Here is a 19,386-nt window from a genome sequence, read left to right on the forward strand (position 1 = left end):
AGTGAGTAGAATAATTTGCATGCTTTGAAATACGACTAATTGGATGTGCTTTGATGTACAGACCAACAGAAAAAGGTTATTAAATGAACTACAGCATGAGAACGCTGGATGAATCAGCAGTGAATTTAGCCTCCAACTATTTGAAACCAACCCCTGTAAAAGAAACTGACAAGCTGAGTTTACTTGTTTTATTCGAGGAGGGCAAATGCGTTTGACTATTATGAGCTACATATGAAAATATACTGCATTCAGTATGGCATTTAATGCTGTTGTTATATTGAATACTTAGTTGCTGTGATGGTGTAAGTGCTTGAACCAATTTGTATCCAGAAAATGACTTCAGCTGATGAAATAAAAACCTTTCTTAGAGGCCTCATATTATTGGATGATTCAGTATTATTTCCATTTGCATGCTTGTGCCGTCCTTGAGCAATTCATTATGTGTGCTTACCAGGATTGTGTGATATTCAGAATTGAATTGAAAATACCTGTTAAATTCCAAATCAGTTACTGATTTTGCATTGGTAGTAGACAAGATGCATAAGTGCAAATTTGTATTGCCTTAATTTTTAATGTAAGGCAGTAGAATTTAAGTGAAATTCAAGGAAACAAAGAAAGAGGGAAATTACTCTTTAATTATTTATTTATTTGTTTAAAAAGAAAAGCTTTTTTTTTTTCAAACAAAGTCAATATGTTGGCTTGACAAAGCCTAAGTTTTGAAGATAGTCTTTAAAAGGAAAGTTCACCCATAAATAAAAAAAATCTGTCATTATTTACTCACCCTCAGGTCGTTCTAATCCTGCATGACGTTATTTCTTCTGTGGAACAAAAATACGATATTTTGAGAAATGCCTGGTTTTTTTTGTGTGTGTTTTTTTTTCTTACAATAAAAGTCAATAGTAACCAGATCTGTTTGGTTACCAACATTCTTCAAAATGTCATGAGGTGAGTAAATAATGACAGAAGTTTTCTTTTTTTCGGTGACCTACCCCTTTACGTTTGAAGGGTTATATTGCATTTCACTAAATGTTCTGATCTTCCTGTCATTCCAAAGAAAGAATTTCTACATCAATTTTCAGTATTTGCTCTCATAGGGTCTGCTTTAATACTGATTTTGTCATCTGTTTGCTTTCAGTGGAGTTCATGCACCTGGATTTGGCCTCTTTGACATCCGTGCGGCAGTTTGTCCAGAGATATAAAGCCACAGGTTTGCCACTACACGTCCTTGTCAATAATGGTATGTAAATTCCTGAATTCCGCTAGCATTAGGCAATTTCCCCTCTTAAAATGTGTCATTAGACCACAGCAATTGTGCTGTATTATTTTAATATTATGTCATATTTGTCATATATTTGTCATTTTAAGTTTCTTTATTTATTTAACAATTTAAAGTATTCTTGTTAACAATAAACACATTTTTACAGCATTTATTAATTTAGGTCAATATTGAATTCTAAATTGTATATATAGATTTCACATTATATCAAATTTAAAATGAATGTATAATGAACAAACATGAAATTACAATGAAAGCTTCAAAACTGCTGTTCATTGTTAGTTCATGATACCTAATGCATTAACTTGTAAAGTGTTACCTGTAAAGTGTTACCTGTACAGTGTTACCTATTTATCTTTTATAGGTTGTCTCTCAGCTTAAAATCTCTTGCGTCCTCCTAAACTCGCTCTGTTGGACATGTCTGGTCTGTGTCCTGAGGGCCTTGGGGGTTGTTTGTTTTAACTGAATGACTTTTATTTAGAAGCCTGCCCCAGGGAATGTCTCAAAATGACAGGAACAGTCACACACTGTCCTCTCCCTAACAGAGAGAATTAATAATTCACGCTCCCCTTTTCCCGTTTGTTCTCTATGGTGCACACCCCTCCCCTCTGATGCCAGCTGATGGGCCAATGCATTTGTGCCACCCAATTGAGGTTCTAATGATGCAGAAAGGTCAACGCTTGACCCCTCTAGTGCTCTGGCTGGACAAGACACTGCATGTGTCTGAGCAAGAGTCGAGGGACATTGATTTTCTCTTGAGAGAACATGGGTTGATATAATTAGGATTCGTTATGTTCAAATTTCCTGTGTGAGTGTAATTAAAAAACATACTGTTTAATGCTCATTTAATATGCTGAGGACATTTTTTATAATCCTGATTATTGTTTTCTCCTGCGAACTGAGCTGTAATTCTGTTAAAAGCAAAATAATGATGAAACATGTTTTCAAGAGCAGAGGCTTATTCCCGCATGAATGCTTGTGCTCAGTCCCGGTCAGGGTTTAAAATCAGATTACATCCATTTAAAGGGTTAGTTCACCCAAAAATGAAAATTCTGTCATTAATTACTCACCCTCATGTCGTTGGACACCCGTAAGACCTCCGTTCATATTCGGAACACAAATGAAGATATTTTAGTTGAAAGCTGATGGCTGAGAAAGGCTTCACACAGGCCTCCATTGGCATTCAGTACATTGACACTTCCAAGATCCATGAAAGGCACTTAAAACGTCGTTACAAAGTCTATCTCACCACAGTGGCTCTACAATAATCATACAATGCGACGACAATAGTTTTTGTGCGGAAAAAAAAATCAAAATAACACCTTTATCCAACTTGTTCTTGTCTTCCGTGTGCGCCTCCACGACGCATGCGCGAGAATATGACGTAGCGCCGGTGTTCGGGAATCGATGAAATACACACTTAAGCTCCATTTTGAGCACTACGCCGAGACCTAAAGCACGATCAATGTAGAATCCAACAGCTTAGACACGCGCGTCTTCCTCTGCTCGTAAACAAATCGCTTCTGGGTCATATGTCCGAACGCCGGATCTGCGTCATATTCTCGCGCATGCGTCGTGGAGGCGCACACGGAAGACAAGAACAAGTTGGATAAAGGTGTTATTTTGATTTTTTTTTGCGCACAAAAACTATTGTCGTCGCATTGTATGATTATTGTAGAGCCACTGTGGTGAGATAGACTTTGTAACGACGTTTTAAGTGCCTTTCATGGATCTTGGAAGTGTCAATGTACTGAATGCCAATGGAGGCCTGTGTGAAGCCTTTCTCAGCCATCAGCTTTCAACTAAAATATCTTCATTTGTGTTCCGAATATGAACGGAGGTCTTACGGGTGTCCAACGACATGAGGGTGAGTAATTAATGACAGAATTTTCATTTTTGGGTGAACTAACCCTTTAATATTGGAATTCACCAACTTTAATTATCTTGTGGTCGCTCTTTATAAAGACATAGAAGTGCATTTTTGTAGAAGGGTATGTTTATGTGTGAATGTGACACATGATGAGCTTCACATCTTTTCATTTATTTCTTCTCAGAGAGAACACGAATTAAGCAGAAACAGGCACATTAAGAACATTAGTGGAGGAAATGGTTATTCGCTAGTTCAGTTTCATATGAAGACATCTCTGATATCCTTCTCTGTGTGTGTTAAAAGCCATTCAAAAAGATGTGAATCAATAAACCAGCATTACTTAATCCACGGTATTCAGAGAGCTGCATGCGGTACAATGTTCTCTGAGCTCATGAAGTTCATTTCTTTTCAAAAGAGTGACTCAGAAATTACTCATGACTCTTTTTTTTAAGGTGTGAATACTTGATCAAGCCTAGTAGGATTCTTCCCGGTGTGTTACATATTCTGTCTGTTCATAATATATCAGCAATGATGTTCCTTTATGTCTGCAGCTGGCGTTATGCTTGTTCCGGAGAGGAGAACAGAGGATGGATTTGAGCTACACTTTGGGCTGAACTACCTGGGCCATTTCCTGTTGACTAACCTGTTGCTAGATGTCCTGAGGAAGTCAGGCAAACCTGGGAAATGTTCCCGAATAGTTATTATGTCTTCAGCTACCCATTATGGAGGAAGATTAACTCTGGATGACTTGCAGGGAAGGTTAGAAGCTGTTTTAAACTACACTTCAGATTATTTTCTTACCTCAAGCCTTTTTGTGAATGGAAGTGATGAACTGAATTTTAAAGAGATTTTAGACATTTATTCCATATTGCCCGGCACCACTTGATTTCTATAGTGTTACACGCAAATGACATCCAACTGTATGTCCTGTTTTTGCAATCTGAATTGTCTTCTCTGACAGCACACACACACACAAGCATACAACCTAGTCATTGAAGTCATATTCACAAACGGATTACTCTGGAGTTCTGTTTCTAACAATACACTCACTGAATCCACCAGTTACTGAAATAACATCTCACTCATTATAATTAATTCACAACTGAGAACCGTTACAGTGTTGTGTGTGCTGTGGACTATATTATGAAATGTGGTTTGTAAGACTTACAGTAATCAGTATTGTTAAATAATAATAACAAAACTTGACACGCGTTACAGAAATAGTATTGTTCTTCAAACAAAGAAGAAAAAAGTTTTTGAGGGGGTGAATTAAAACCACTGGCATAAAGAGTTGTGTAAGGAAAATTTGTATATTAGTTTGGGTATATTGCAAGGTATATTGGTAAAATCATAGGTGGAGATTCACTTTGTGCATGGAGGGGTCACAAAAAAAGCCTACAGGCTTATGGTGTGCAAATATGAAAACAGACAAAAACTATTTAAAACTATATGCTGCCTTTTCCACTATATAGTATCTATAAAATTATACTACACTTTTACCCAAAGGATAAAAAAATAAGAGCTTACCTAATGCAGACGTAGTTGTTTTTTTCCCAAACTTGCTTAGATTTCAACTATCTGATATTTTGCATATCTATTTTGCAATCAAACCTCCATATTGTACAGTTAGCCTACAATTTAGCTTAACCAAAAGTGTAGATTGCCACAAACTGCAACACTTTAAAACTCTGGGAAAAGGATGCATTGGAAAATGTAAAAATATATGACAATTTTAGGTTTCAATATATAAAATAATTTAGCCATAATCTCATAATTCTAGCCATTAAAGTAATAAGATTAGATTTAAAAAAAATATATATATTATTCACCACTTATTCACCATACTAATGCTGCGTTTACATCATGTTACAATTACCGTAATTTTGAGATGACAAAACATGAAGTGTTCACGTCCAAGGACAGGGAATTATGCGTTTCTGTGTCAACACTATTAAATGCCTAAATGAATCTGCAGCAGTCAGGTGGTACAAATAGGAGCTCTCAGAAAATTCCAAGTTTACAAGTTGTAATTACGAGCTCTACGAGGACGTGAACAATTTTACAAGTTGAAATCTGGTAATTACAGTAATTACAACATGGCATGAACGCACCTTAAATAATTATCCACCAGCTCCAGCTGTAGCCATAATGGTTATTGTCAGATATTACTGTTTTTTTTTGTTGTTGTTTTTTTGTATTTTTGCTTTTTTCAATACACTTGGTTCGGCTATTTAATTGTAAAATTGCTCATTTACCTGTTTTTTTTTATTTAAATTATATTTAACATCCTCTACCACTGTTAAATGTTCAGATCTCAAACTGAATGTACATTCATATGGTTAAAAAAAAAAATGTTGTGATGCCTAGATTCCCAAAATTCCCTTTCAACGGAACTCCCCCTGCGTCTAGAATGATGTTGTGGGAATGCCTTTGCATGATTGCATCCTGAAGCACATGTAAAATAAGTCCAATGGCGTGATGGGATGTCATAGGCGGGTGACGTCATGACCAGGAAGCTGTAAATCGCACCCAAACCAAGCAATGTCAGCTTCTGTGCCTTCAGCAAGCACTCTGTGTGAAATTGCCTATTTATTGTTTGTTTCTCATTGCCTCAAGCATATTATATATGTATATACATATACACTCACCTAAAGGATTATTAGGAACACCATTCTAATACTGTGTTTGACCCCCTTTCGCCTTCTGAACTGCCTTAATTCTACGTGGCATTGATTCAACAAGGTGCTGAAAGCATTCTTTAGAAATGTTGGCCCATATTGATAGGATAGCATCTTGCAGTTGATGGAGATTTGTGGGATGCACATCCAGGGCACGAAGCTCCCGTTCCACCACATCCCAAAGATGCTCTATTGGGTTGAGATCTGGTGACTGTGGGGGCCATTTTAGTACAGTGAACTCATTGTCATGTTCAAGAAACCAATTTGAAATGATTCGAGCTTTGTGACAATGGTGCATTATCCTGCTGGAAGTAGCCATCAGAGGATTGGTACATGGTGGTCATAAAGAGATGGACATGGTCAGAAACAATGCTCAGGTAGGCCGTGGCATTTAAACCAGGGCTTAAAAACGGAAAAAAATATCAATCAGTTCACTCCGAGCAGAATCGATATTATAGCGTTTCCGTTTTTGCGTTCCTCATTAAAAATTACTGTTCCGAAAACGGTTTGATTTGAAAAAATACCGGTTAATAACGTTACTTTAATTTAGCCTATACTTTAAACAAATATGTATAATAGACTTATTTTCACTCAATAATAATATAACGCATGGTAATTAAACTTGAATATTTATTTCATAACATTTTTAAAACCACAACAGAAATACATGCATTAATTACAAAGCATAAACAGTGGACCTGTTTTGGAGCGTTAGACAATCGAAAGTGGCCCTCTTATGCCTAATTCTTTTCAGAAGAGTGATAACATTCTTTGTAACGTTACATAACTTTTTTTCAACACGACTTGTTTTAAAAAATTTATAAATAAAGAATAAATAAACTGGATAACCTTTAATGCACCGTCAACTGGTAATTTCAAAGCAAACACTGCGCAACACGTCCTTGCATCACATAATCAAATTCAGTCAGCTAATAAATCTTGATCATTTAATGCAATATACCATTTAATACGAAGCATCAGCCGTCTATATAGAAAACATTGACCTGTATTGGCAATCTGAAAGACTATAGGAAAAATGTTTGATAGATGCTAGTAACCTACTTGGATAGGCTTAAACGAAATCCACAAACTAGCCTAAATCCGACTATTTGAGCTTAAAGTCCGTACTGCTTTTTTAAACATATGAAAAGAATGTCCTCCAATACCTGCGCTTTCATTGTAGACCTCAGCGGGGAAAGAAATGTACTTGAGGCATGAAAATGCGCGCTCTGAGTCTGCACTGACAGTAGATTCATAGATGATGGTGCGCGGGCATTTCACTCAGGCTTGATCCGTCAACGTCACATGCTGTAGCTACTCTATTCATGATTGGTCACTGCCAAATAAAAATATTAAAGAGAACGATAAAATAACGTTATTAACCGGTTAATGGTCATTTCAAATTAACGTTTCTGTTCAGAACGATTCAAATTGATTTTGATTTCGTTTTCGTTTTTGTTCCTCTTAAAATTTCGTTCGTTTCCGGTTTTCGTTTTCGTTCCTTGAACCGGTTCAGAGCCCTGATTTAAACGATGCCCAATTGGCACTAAGGGGCCTGAAGTGTGCCAAGAAAACATCCCCCACACCATTACACCACCACCACCAGCCTGCACAGTGGTAACAAGGCATGATGTTCTCATTCTGTTTACGCCAAATTCTGACTTTACCATCTGAATGTCTCAACAGAAATCGAGACTCATCAGACCAGGCAACATTTTTCCAGTCTTCAACTGTCCAATTTTGGTGAGCTTGTGCAAATTGTAGCCTCTTTTTCCTATTTGTAGTGGAGATGAGTGGTACCCGGTGGGGTCTTCTGCTGTTGTAGCCCATCCGCCTCAAGGTTGAGCATGTTGTGCCTTCACAAATGCTTTGCTGCATACCTCGGTTGTAACAAGTGGTTATTTCAGTCAAAGTTGCTCTTCTATCAGCTTAAATCAGTCGGCCAATTCTCCTCTGACCTCTAGCATCAACAAGGCATTTTCGCCCACAGGACTGCCGCATACTGGATGTTTTTCCCTTTTCACACCATTCTTTGTAAACCCTAGAAATGGTTGTGCGTGAAAATCCCAGTAACTGAGCAGATTGTGAAATACTCAGACCGGCCCATCTGGCACCAACAACCATGCCATGCTCAAAATTGCTTAAATCACCTTTCTTTCCCATTCCTATATATATAAAATCATTACTAGACAACAGTATATATATATATATATATATATATATATATATATATATATATATATATATATATATATATATATATATATATATATATATATATATATATATATATATATATATATATATATATATATATATATATATATATATATATATATATATATATATATTTATATTATACATTTTGAATCGTGTGGCCCTCCCTGCCCTTGCTACATTATGAGTGAGGATGCACATGATTTATGTGTTGTTTGTTTGGGAGTGGAGCATGCAGGTCAGCTTTTGTGGGGGCTGACAGTGTTCATTCATAAGATTTCCCAACGTTTAAGAAAAGAAGCATGCACTATCAGGAGTTTTTAGCACCCGCTCCTGTTAGCTTTCTTCTCGAGGGAAGAAAATATTATGCAAGTGGCTCGGATCTTTCGTTCGCTGAGGCAACTCGTAGATTACGCGTCCGCAATATATATTTATAATGCGAAAGGGAACTGAGCAGATGGGAGTTTCCCTTTCTCTCTTGTTCTATCATTGCGTGCACGCTTCCTATGTGTGTTTGCAAGCTATGATGTATAATTCTTTTTGTATTTGAGATTCTAATATGAATATTCAGCCTGTCATTTAGACAGTGTATACTTGTTTGGTTTATACTTGTTAGATGCTTTCTGCATTTAATTTTGAGGAATTAAAGGTGCCCTAGAACGATTTGAAACAACATTTTAAATTGTTCTCTGGTATCTACATAGAGGGTATATGGCTTATTTAAGGTCAATAATTGTCCAGATACGGTTTTACAGGTCCATTTCCAACTATAGAAATCTTCCCCAGGATGAAATGGTCTGTTTTTGCCTTATTTGGAAGGGTCATGAATATTAATGCAGAGTTCTACTCTGATTGGCTGTTTCACTGCGCGGCTCAATGATAGCATCGCGTGCGAATGCACATGTGCAGCGTATGTTTTTGCTGCATTCACACTGCAAACCAATGCTGCCGCTCAGTCTTTTTGCCACTCTGTGGGGCGTAACCGCAGTCTCTCCAGCTGACGGTGACGTCACGTGCATACCCTCTATACTGACCGTCATGACGATGGAGAGATTAGGCATTATATGTTTGAGCCTGTTTCTGACGAAGATGCAGATTTTGAGGAACAACAACATGTTTTGAGATTGGAAATGAACGCTTCTGAATGGTAAGTTAAGTCTTTATTTTAATTAGGAACCCGCAAAATCATTACGTCCATACCAGAACTTCAGCCTAAACAATAACTAGCATATAGCATTAAATATACACATCAGCAGTCACAACTTTTTTAGCATTGTATATATTGTGTATATATAAATTAACAAATTGACTAGAAGCCTTGTCAATTTACTATTGTTTCAACTTAAATGGTGGAGGTGACGTTAGCTAGAAGGATCGAGTTAGCTATGTTTAAGCAACTAAACTAACGTAGTACGTTACGTATCTACAGTTGTATTTTGTAATTTATGACAACACTGGCATGAAATAATATTAACCTTTGTCATTAGACATACTATTTAGTTGTGTAAGCTACTTGGATTATCCTATTGTTACTGTACTAGCATATTGCGTTGGATCTAGACAACAATGGGGATATTATCGTTAATGTTTTCTCTCTAAGAAACTTTCAATTTAATCAGAAATTGTTTAGACAGTCAAGAAGTGGATAAAATCACTTACTGCTTGCAGGTATATGGTTGGAATTGCCCCTTTCTTCAGTGTCGGATGCTGAGCAAAGCCTGCTTGATATTGTCCCAGGCTTGAAAAACTGTACGTGGTGAAATGGGCTGAGCAAACGAACAACTTTGAATTAAATTGTTGCGGTATCCGATTATAAATAAACATCAACCATGCCGGTTGACATGTTTTATCTGTGGGAAGAGTATGAAACGTCTTCACATCCCCTGCACAGCCTGGAACATAACATTTGTTTCCATGATCTGCCATGTTCGCTGTCCTCGTGTGACGCTTGTTTACCTGCAGAACTCCAGATGATACGGCTGCGCAGTTTGGCCTGACAGTGAACATTTGCTTGCATATGCAAATGTTGGGGATGTACATATTAATGATCCCAACGATTGCATCATTCTCGGTGTTACGTTGAGATTTGCCTATTTTTCCGCTGTGTTTTTCACAAACGAGATTTACATATGAAGGAGGAGGAAATGGTGTTTTAGACTCACTGTATGTGAATTACATGTTCTGAACTCCTGTTATTTAACTATGGCAAGGTTATGTGCTTCGGGGTGCAGCTGTCTTCAGTGAGTTCCAGTCTCTGTGTCCACTCGAAAATGTTGCAGCACTGGGAGACTCACCCCAACCGAGGAGGGTTACAGAGGGGTCAGTTCGGTTGCTTCCTGCTGGTCATCCATTTCAGGGCACCGGATTGGCTACTTGAGTTATGCTAGAGACCTCGAGAGACTGGTTCCTTTAGTAGTCTCAGCCAAAGTCTTCTTGAGGTAACATGGATGTGAGGGCCGCCATTTTCTCAAAGAAGGCTTCGGCGAAGAGGTCCTGATGCCAATGGCCTCCCCCCTTTGGGGGGAAGTGGTTAACACCTCACTATACAGTGCCCATTTCCTTTCATTCTGCTAACCCTGCCACCTAATGTGCTTTGGGGAGCCTCTGGCGAGCCCATATCTCAGTGTCTGCCCAGAAACACAGTGGCACTGGGATGCTCGACCCCTCTGAGGATGGTCTCAGAGCAATCAGTTTCATTGTCCCCTGCTGGTTCGCCGCTTCAGGGCACCGAATTGGTCACTCGAGTAGCACCAGAGACCTGTCTCAAGAGACTTATTTCCTTAGTAGATTTTTTGGCAGCGTGGAATGTACTGCCAAATATATCTCAAAGGGTCCTGCACACAGGGGAGTCCTGTCTACAGTGGTAACCCCGAGGCAGGCTCTGGTTATGGAACAGGAGGTAAAATGCTTTGCTGGGGAAGGGGGTTGTAGAACGTGTTCCTCCCGCCCGACAGAGAGTCTGTTTTACAGACGGTATTTTATCATTCCAAAGAAGGATAGGGGGTTGTGTCCAATTCTAGATCTGCACGCTAAGGCGAATTGTGGCACAATCAGATCAGAGGATATACTTCCATATTCCATCCTTCCTGAACTCAGGAAGTTCCTCAGGTTTGCTTCCGCGGCCAATGCGTTTCAGTATCGGGTTCTTCTTTTCAGCCTAGTCTTGTCACCCTGTATTTTTTTTACATCAACGTTTGGTCATTTTTGGCTCAATGTGGAGCAGACTTTTTAGGCATGGCGTGGGATTCGACAGCGATGCAAGTAAATTGTCTCAAAATTGTATTGGTTCGATCCTCACAGCCGTGAGCAAGATAAAGCTAGGCCAGTCACTCACTGTCAAACAGTTTTGAGACTGTTTGGTCTGATGGCACTGGCAGCTGTGTCCAATGGGATACCTTTTGGCCTGCTGTACATGAGACCTTTGCAGTGGTGGCTCAAGACCAAGGGGTTTCCCTGAGGGGCAACCCGTTCTGCATGATCAAGGGATCAGAGTTATGGTAGTGTGGGTTTGGCCTTTGAGGGGGCCCAATTCATAGACTCTGGTCTCTAAGGTTGTTGAGACCACGCTCACTCCAGAGCTTCCTGTTCTAGAAAACTGGTTGACAGCTCGGTTGGTACAGTGCTGGAATTTCGGCAGGATAGATTCTCCACAGGGTTATCCCCCTCACGCCTTAGCTGCTTACCACGCACCTTTGGGTGTTGTCTTTGGTGAGAAACCTGTTGGTGTTTCCTCTGTGGTGCATCGGATCAGGAGGAGTATGGTGGCTTTGCAAGCCTTATAATTGGGGTATCCCTACAGTAGGTGTGTGATGCAGTGGGCTTGTCTTCTCCACACACATTCATCAGGTTTTACAACCAAGATTTGGGCTTTACACCTGGGTCCCAGGTGCTTCTCTCTTAGTTGTGCTTGTCTGGTTTCACACAAGACAGGCACTGGTCAGGACGGCCCCATGGATATTAACATTCCCACAGCGTCATTCTTGACGCAGTGCAAGTTAATGTCTCGGTTACGACAGTAACCGTGGTTCCTTGAAAGGAGAATGAGACACTGCGTCACCCTGCCATATTACCGGTGTGCCTATTATTGACTTGCTTTGACCTATCAGAAGCTGACATGTTTGGTCTGGGTGCGATTTTTATAGGTTCCTGGTCATAAAATTCCCCGCCTATGACTTTCCATCACGCCATTAGACTGATTTCACACATGCTCCAGGACGCAATCATGCAAAAGCGTTCTTACAGTGTCATTCTCTATGCAGCGTCTTGTTGCCTTTTGAGGGTCATATATAGTCATAACCGTGGCGTTTTAGTTTATTTAGACCAAAAAAACTATAGAATTTCAACCATTTATAACAAAGTATAGAATTTAGACATGTATCAGTGAAAATAATATTGACTATCAAATTTGAATATTGGTGCATCCCAAACATTATTAAAAGGCGAAAACGTCTCTGTGTCTCATATTAAACTCAGATCTTCCTGTAGTGCAGATCAGTCCATCATGTACATGTCTGCTTTACTCCTCAAAATATTGCCACTGTTCTAACCTATTTTTCTCAGGTCTGCTTTTATTGCTTTTCAGTCTTGAGTTTCCTCATCGGTTACTGCAGTCATATACTGCAACGGCTCAAGGACAGAGTCGCTGTAACATGCAGCGTGATTCAGAGCACCATGTGTCTATTGATTGACTGAATGCTGCAAAGCCTCCTGGGAGACAGAAAAGGGTGGTTATGAGTGTTACAATAAATACTGACAAACAACAAATCTAATACAGCAAACAAGGTGCCTGCTTGCAACTGGCGATGACTTCTTGTCATGCTGTATGTTAAGTGTGTGGGGGGGCTCATACTGTGGGTTGGCACAGAAGATTCCTAATAAATATGTCCTTCAAGGTGAGAGAGGGAGAGAGGAAGGGGTGGGCGCAAAGACATCTGCTGGTATAAATAAAGGATAAATGAGTCAGCTAAATGATTAGACATGGATTCTTCATTCTAGGGCATTCTAGGACTTCAAAAAGTGCATAAGGCAAGATTTTTTAATCAATTTAAGGTTTGTTAATGTGAATATAGAAGCAATTAGGGACCAATGCTGTTGAAATGTCACGATTCTTGAAACTAATTTGTACTTTTATAAGTTAAAGGGTTAGTTCACCCAAAAATGAAAATTAGCCCATGATTTACTCACCCTCAAGGCATCCTAGGTGTATATGACATTCTTCTTTCAGACGAACACAATCATTAGAGTTATATAAAAAATGTCCTGGCTCTTCCAAGCTTTATAATGGCAGTGAATGTTTATAATGGCAGTAAATAAATGTTTATAATGGTAGTGAAGCGCCTCAAAATGTAAGCAGTTCAAAATGCATCCACGTCTGACGACATTGCACACCAGTTTTGCTCGTCAGGTGTAGCGTAAGCATTTTGAACTGCATTTTGAGGCACTTCACTACCATTATAAATATTCATTCACTGCCATTATAAACATTCACTGCCATTATAAAGCTTGGAAGAGCCAGGACATTTTTTTTATTTAACTGTTCGTCTGAAAGAAGAATCTAGGATGGCTTGAGGGTGAGTAAATCATGTGCTAATTTTCATTTTGAAATCTAGTAATTATGACATGCCGTGAGCGAACCTTAAAAATTATCGACCACAAAACTCCTATGGACTATAGCCTATAGGAGGCTATAGCCATAATGGTAATTGGCAGATAATATATTAATATTATAATGTTGTAATGTCTAAATTCCCATTGCCAATTGTTATTGTTAATTAAAACTAAAACTATAAAAAATATTTTTGGGTAATTGAAATAGAGCTGAAATAAAATAAAACAAAAATATTAGATGAAAAAAAAGAAGCTATAAAGAAATATTAAAAAAAAAAACTAATAAAACTGACAAAAAAAATCATAAGACAAAAATCATTTTAATGTTAAAATGAAAACTGAAAATCTAAAAATAAAAGCTGATTCAAAATAATGGTAAATACTGTAATAGTATATAAATAATACTAGGTAACACAGACTGGTTTAATGTTGACTTTAAGATTCACTGCTATTCTGAATGGTCCGACATGAAGCAACAACACATCAGCAAGCACAATCTTGTCAAAATGGGTTTGCAAACAGAAATTACAGTACACAACGCTTAATGGCTGTTAACGCCAAAATAGCTGCATAACTGCGCTCAAGGCCTCTTTCTTTTTTCTCCCATTGTCTCTTTTCCTCAGGATGTGTTATAGTGCCCATGGTGCATACGCCCAGAGTAAACTGGCCCTGCTTCTGTTCTCCTACCACCTGCAGGACCAGTTGTGGGTCAAAGGAGACCCTGTAACGGTTAATGCAGTGGACCCAGGCATGGTGGACACAGCCCTGTATGACAATCTGTGTGGCCCGGCCCAGCTGGCCAAGAAGCCTTTTGCTAAACTGCTCTTCAGGGTAAGGGAAATCATATTGCCCTCTATAAAATCTCATTAGTCAAGTTTACTGAAGGATAATAATTGCATGTACATATTTGGACTGCCTTATTTTATTTAAATAACTTACCAAACTTTGGAAAGTCAGCCAAACTTGGACAGTGTCACGGGTGTGATGGTTTATTCAGGCACCTGTCTGTGCTTTGCAGAGAATTCTTGAGGTGTAAGGCTTCAGTTTCACTCATGTTTGGGTTTTTTTATTTTTTATTGACAGGGCAGAGAGGACAGGAAATGAGGGGACTAGTCTTGAGCGAATGTACAGCTTTCAAGTGGTTGAATTAAAAAAATATCTATAGAAATATGACAATTATTTTCATATTATGGGTGATAAATGTTAATTGAAAATCTGTGCTGCTTTGTCTAAATAAAAAAGCACTAGAAACTAAAATCTAAAGTTTTATCACTATTAAATTATTGTTGTAATAGCTATTGATGCTTATATGGCTAAATAAACTAAAAACTAAATACATAAATGTGTGGTAATGCAAAGTATGAAATAGGGATGCACCGGTTGACCGGCCAAAAAACGGTTTTCTTTGTATTTTTCTGCCAATTTATCCGGAAGTGCGCCTGCGTGCACATACGCCTATATTGCAATCATTCGCGAACATGTCACTTGTGTGTTACAAACGGAAACTGGAGAACTGAGGGAAGAGACGAGATGCGCTGAAGGGAATGAAGAGCCGCTTTCCTGCGCGAGCTGAAGTTGCGTGAGCTTACCTCTCCGCCTGCACAAGCGCAGATAGTAAGCGTTTGTTCAGCTCAGCTTCTCACGTGTTGGATCGGATGAGAACGAAACAGACTAACTTGTGACAAAGCCGAAATACTTCTTTTTGTAGCCTAAAGAAGAACATGCATGCACTTTTGAAATGAAATACTATCAGTTCTGTAGCCTATAGGATGATCATTTTTATTTGGTAACACTTTAGAATAATGATCATTAGTTAATATTAGTTAACTACATTAGTTAACATTAACTAATAATGAACTGCACTTATAAAGCGTTTATTAATCTTTGTTAATGTTAATTTCAACATTTACTAATGCATTATTAAAATCTTGTTAACATTAGTTAATGCACTGTGATGTTTATATTAACTAACGTTAACAAAGACGAACAAATACAGTAACAAATGTACTGCTCATGGTTAGTTCATGTTAGTTAATACATTAACTAATGTTAACTAATGACCATTATTCTAAAGTGTTACCTTTTATTTTACCTTAAAATTACATTGACTTAATTTGATTTAAAAAGCACCTGCTGTATCATCTTAGTTTTTTTCGTTGCACTAAACATTATTTGATTTAACATTTTGGAGCAATTATATACTTTGGTTTTACTTAATTTCACTGGTAAATACTTTTTTTCTTTACACTGAATTTAAAAACAAATGCTGATTTAAGTAACATCTTTGTTTGGATTGCAGAATATGCAGTTGTTGCCTTTAATTTCACCTTTCAGCCTTTAATTTCCAATTAAATTTCCTGTTAATTTCAGATTGCGGACTTGTTTTCATTAGCCAAAAGCCAATTTAGCCTGTTAAATACCAAATAAACATCTTGTTCATGTATACTTTCATTCTTTTATTGTGTAAAAAAAAACAAAAAAAACATCGGAAATCGGTATCGGAATCGGCCAGTTTTCTTGAAAAAAATCGGTATCGGAATCGGCCATGTAAAATCATGATCGGTGCATCACTAGTATGAAATATATAAATACTATTATTTTGAGATGAGTAGTTGATGAGAGAGTCCCTATCATAGAGTTGTGACCAGTATTAGTTTAGTATCACCAAGATACTAATAGTTTTTATTAATATTTTGTATTAGTTTTTGGTTTTATATTTGCATTTTAGTTAAAGGTTTACTTTTTTTTTTTTTTTTATGTTTCTGTAAAAAAAATGTATTCAATTTTTTTTCCAGCTCTAGTTTTAATTATTTTAGTACATCAAGTTAAACTAAATGAAAATAAGAAGTGATGCCTTGGCAATAAATTGAAATAAAATAAGTGTAACATTTTGTATATTTTATTTTATTTCTGTTAACGTTGGTTTCATTTTAAGTAAAGGTTTTTTTTTTTTGGTTTTGTTTTAGTAACTATTATAACCCTGGGTGGGAGCTGTATTATACGAAAGCGCTTTTAATTTTTGCCTAATCTTTCCCATTAAGTTAGTGCTAGTAATCTAAAATCTAAAAATAGGCAGAAGCAAGCAACCACAATTAAATATCAGCTGATAAATATCCTATATGGAATGATACTGGCAAATAATAACTAATATGTCTGATAACTGTTACTATTACTTATAGGTCCAATATGAAATTTCCGGCTTTAAAAGACATTTAATTACATGAGTTCATGAATATTCTCCTTTAGATACATTGTGTCTGTGTGTAACACACACTTTAGAGTCGGTGACAAAGACTGTTGTGAAAGGTGCTCTGTTGAATGACAACATTTTATGACAAACCCACCTGCCCCAATATGTTGCAATAAGGCTTTGTGACAATGTAGCGTATCCTGGGAGAAACTGTTTATACTCTCTCTTTTTTCTTCTTTCCATCTGTCTGTCTCACCCAATCTCTTGGAATTCGTCTTGAAATCTAAAGGTTTGCAGCCGCTATGTCAGGGTGAACAATAATTGGATTTATCTTGTCTCTTTGCTTCAAAGGTGTGTGTGTGTGTGTGTGTGTGTGTGTGTGTGTGTGTGTGTGTGTGTGTGTGTGTGTGTGTGTGTGTGTGTGTGTGTGTGTGTGTGTGTGTGTGTGTGTGTGTGTGTGTGTGTGTGTGTGTGTGTGTGTGTGTGTGTGTGTGTGTGTGTGTGTGTGTGTGTGTGTGTGTGTGTGTGTGTGTGTGTGTGTGTGTGTGTGTGTGTGTGTGTGTGTGTGTGTGTGTGTTAATCAGACGTGGATTGTATCATCTTTTAGAATGTAGAAGAAAATGGTAGCAAGAGTGAGAAAGGAAAATAAAGTAGTATACAGCTTATACACAGTTACAAATATGTATATGGTATTTCTAGATTTTTCATGTGATTTCAGCCTTTTGGACTTCACTCTTTATGTTATTCCATATGTTATATGCCACCTATACAATAACTATCCATCTGTTTGTGCTCAGTGATGTGCTGTCTCAAAATTATCAAAATTGCTACCATTTTTTGCAGGCTGTTTTACTGTCACCCCTCAGCCAATCATAGCCAATCCTTTCTCTCTGGCCCATTAAATTCAGCTGAGTTTGTGCTAAAAGAACATTAGAGATTAGCAAACATCTATTGCAAACATCAGCATATGATGTGTTGTACACTTTGTCAGAACATTATACAATTAATGTTTATGTGTGTGAACAACTCTCTTTGCTTGTGTGCAATAAATAGCAAATGTAAATCACAACAATGGGCAGTGACCTTCACCTCTTCTCAAGGGGAATTATTTGTACTATACAAAAGATAATTCAATGTGTAATCTGTTGAATACAAATTTAATATCCCTGAATCTCATGCCCTTGTTGAGGTGAGGTGTGTTGATATTGATTTATTGTGATAGTTATCAGCACAGCAATATCCTTTTGCAGGGTGCTTATTTACGAGTCAGGTTGAGTCACGGTTCACAGCGTCCATTATGTATGCGGCACAGAAATTGCTGTAGAAAACCCAGAAATTATGGGGCTCAGTGAGGACAGTGTTCTTTATGTGTTTAAAAGAAAAGATGACAAATTATGAATGTCTTGAGGGGAAATTAGTTATGACTAGACAGCCAAAGACTTTCAAAATAGAAAAGCACACCCGCTGTAGAGAATACAATTATTCTGAACTGTGATAGAAGAGGTTTATCCAAGAGCAGAAAATACTTCTTTTTTTATATATATATAATGATGTGTTTAAATAGGTTTTCTTCCCTGAAAAGGAGTGCTTGCTGTGCACAGTCTGAACACTGAATGCGGGTAAAATTTCTGAAGTTTAATTTTGGAACTCTGTGTTCAATAAAAGAGGGAGATGTGACATCTTTCCTGTAAATCCAATGCTCTATTAAAACTGAACTACTTTTTAAACATATTTTACATTCACAATGATTGTTTTACACCAGTTCATTTTCATGTTACAATTAATTATGAATATTTGGATCAGTTAACCAAATTAACTTAATGTAACTGAATTAATATTACAATCAAATAGTCTGTTCCTCCAGAGAACATTCAGTACTGATTGTCTATCAACTCTTCAGAAAGGATATTTTCTGTGGCCACAGAAAAATAACTCTTTCTTAGCACGTAGCTATGATCGATTCGTTAAAGTGACAATTTATTTATAAGCAGACCAGAATCAGTTTATTTAACTAAAACACGAACACATAACTAACATAAACGCACAACACATAATCATACAAACCTGGAGTAAAATGGAAAGTGGAAGTGACGGAAAAACCGGATCAGAATGAAGCTATGAAAAGAGTCTAAAACATGAGAGAACCACCAGTTCTCTGGAAGCGCCTTTTGTTTGAACAAAGGGATTTACAGCTTTAACTAAATACACAGCAAGTTTGTATATCGTACGTTACTTGCATTTGCCTTGAAAGGTGTCCAGATATACAGTCGCAGGAGAAAGTCTTGATAGTTCGGACCGATGTTGTTGTAGTTGCAATCGATTCCTTCCATGTTGAGCGAAGGAACGACAGTGAACTTGCAGAGACTCTGATGGTCGAAGAAGGTCCACGTGGCTTGGTGTGGGTGTGCAGCTGCGCCGGCAACGCCAGATGAGGTCTCGCGCGAACAGTGTTCGGGAAAGGAATGTCAGCGAGTACTATGTCTAACTCTGGAGGGAACTTTGTGTTGGCCTTTTAAGTTCCAGAGCCTACACCTTTGAGTCTTGGCTT

General features: G+C 37.7%; 1 protein-coding gene across 3 annotated transcripts in view; it reads left to right on the forward strand.

Annotated features, from left to right (window-relative positions):
- dhrsx (dehydrogenase/reductase (SDR family) X-linked) overlaps positions 1–19,386 on the forward strand; it is a 63,020-nt gene that overhangs the window by 37,473 nt on the left and 6,161 nt on the right. For all 3 annotated transcript variants that reach the window (XM_079813440.1, XM_079813441.1, XM_079813442.1), the window contains 3 exons: positions 1,136–1,237; positions 3,698–3,905; positions 14,272–14,479. In XM_079813440.1, the coding sequence (XP_079669566.1) occupies positions 1,136–1,237; positions 3,698–3,905; positions 14,272–14,479 (518 nt within the window). The remainder of the gene's footprint in view (positions 1–1,135; positions 1,238–3,697; positions 3,906–14,271; positions 14,480–19,386) is intronic.

Source organism: Gobio gobio (genome assembly GCF_949357685.1).
Source record: "Gobio gobio genome assembly, chromosome: 3".
NCBI lineage: Eukaryota > Metazoa > Chordata > Actinopteri > Cypriniformes > Gobionidae > Gobio > Gobio gobio.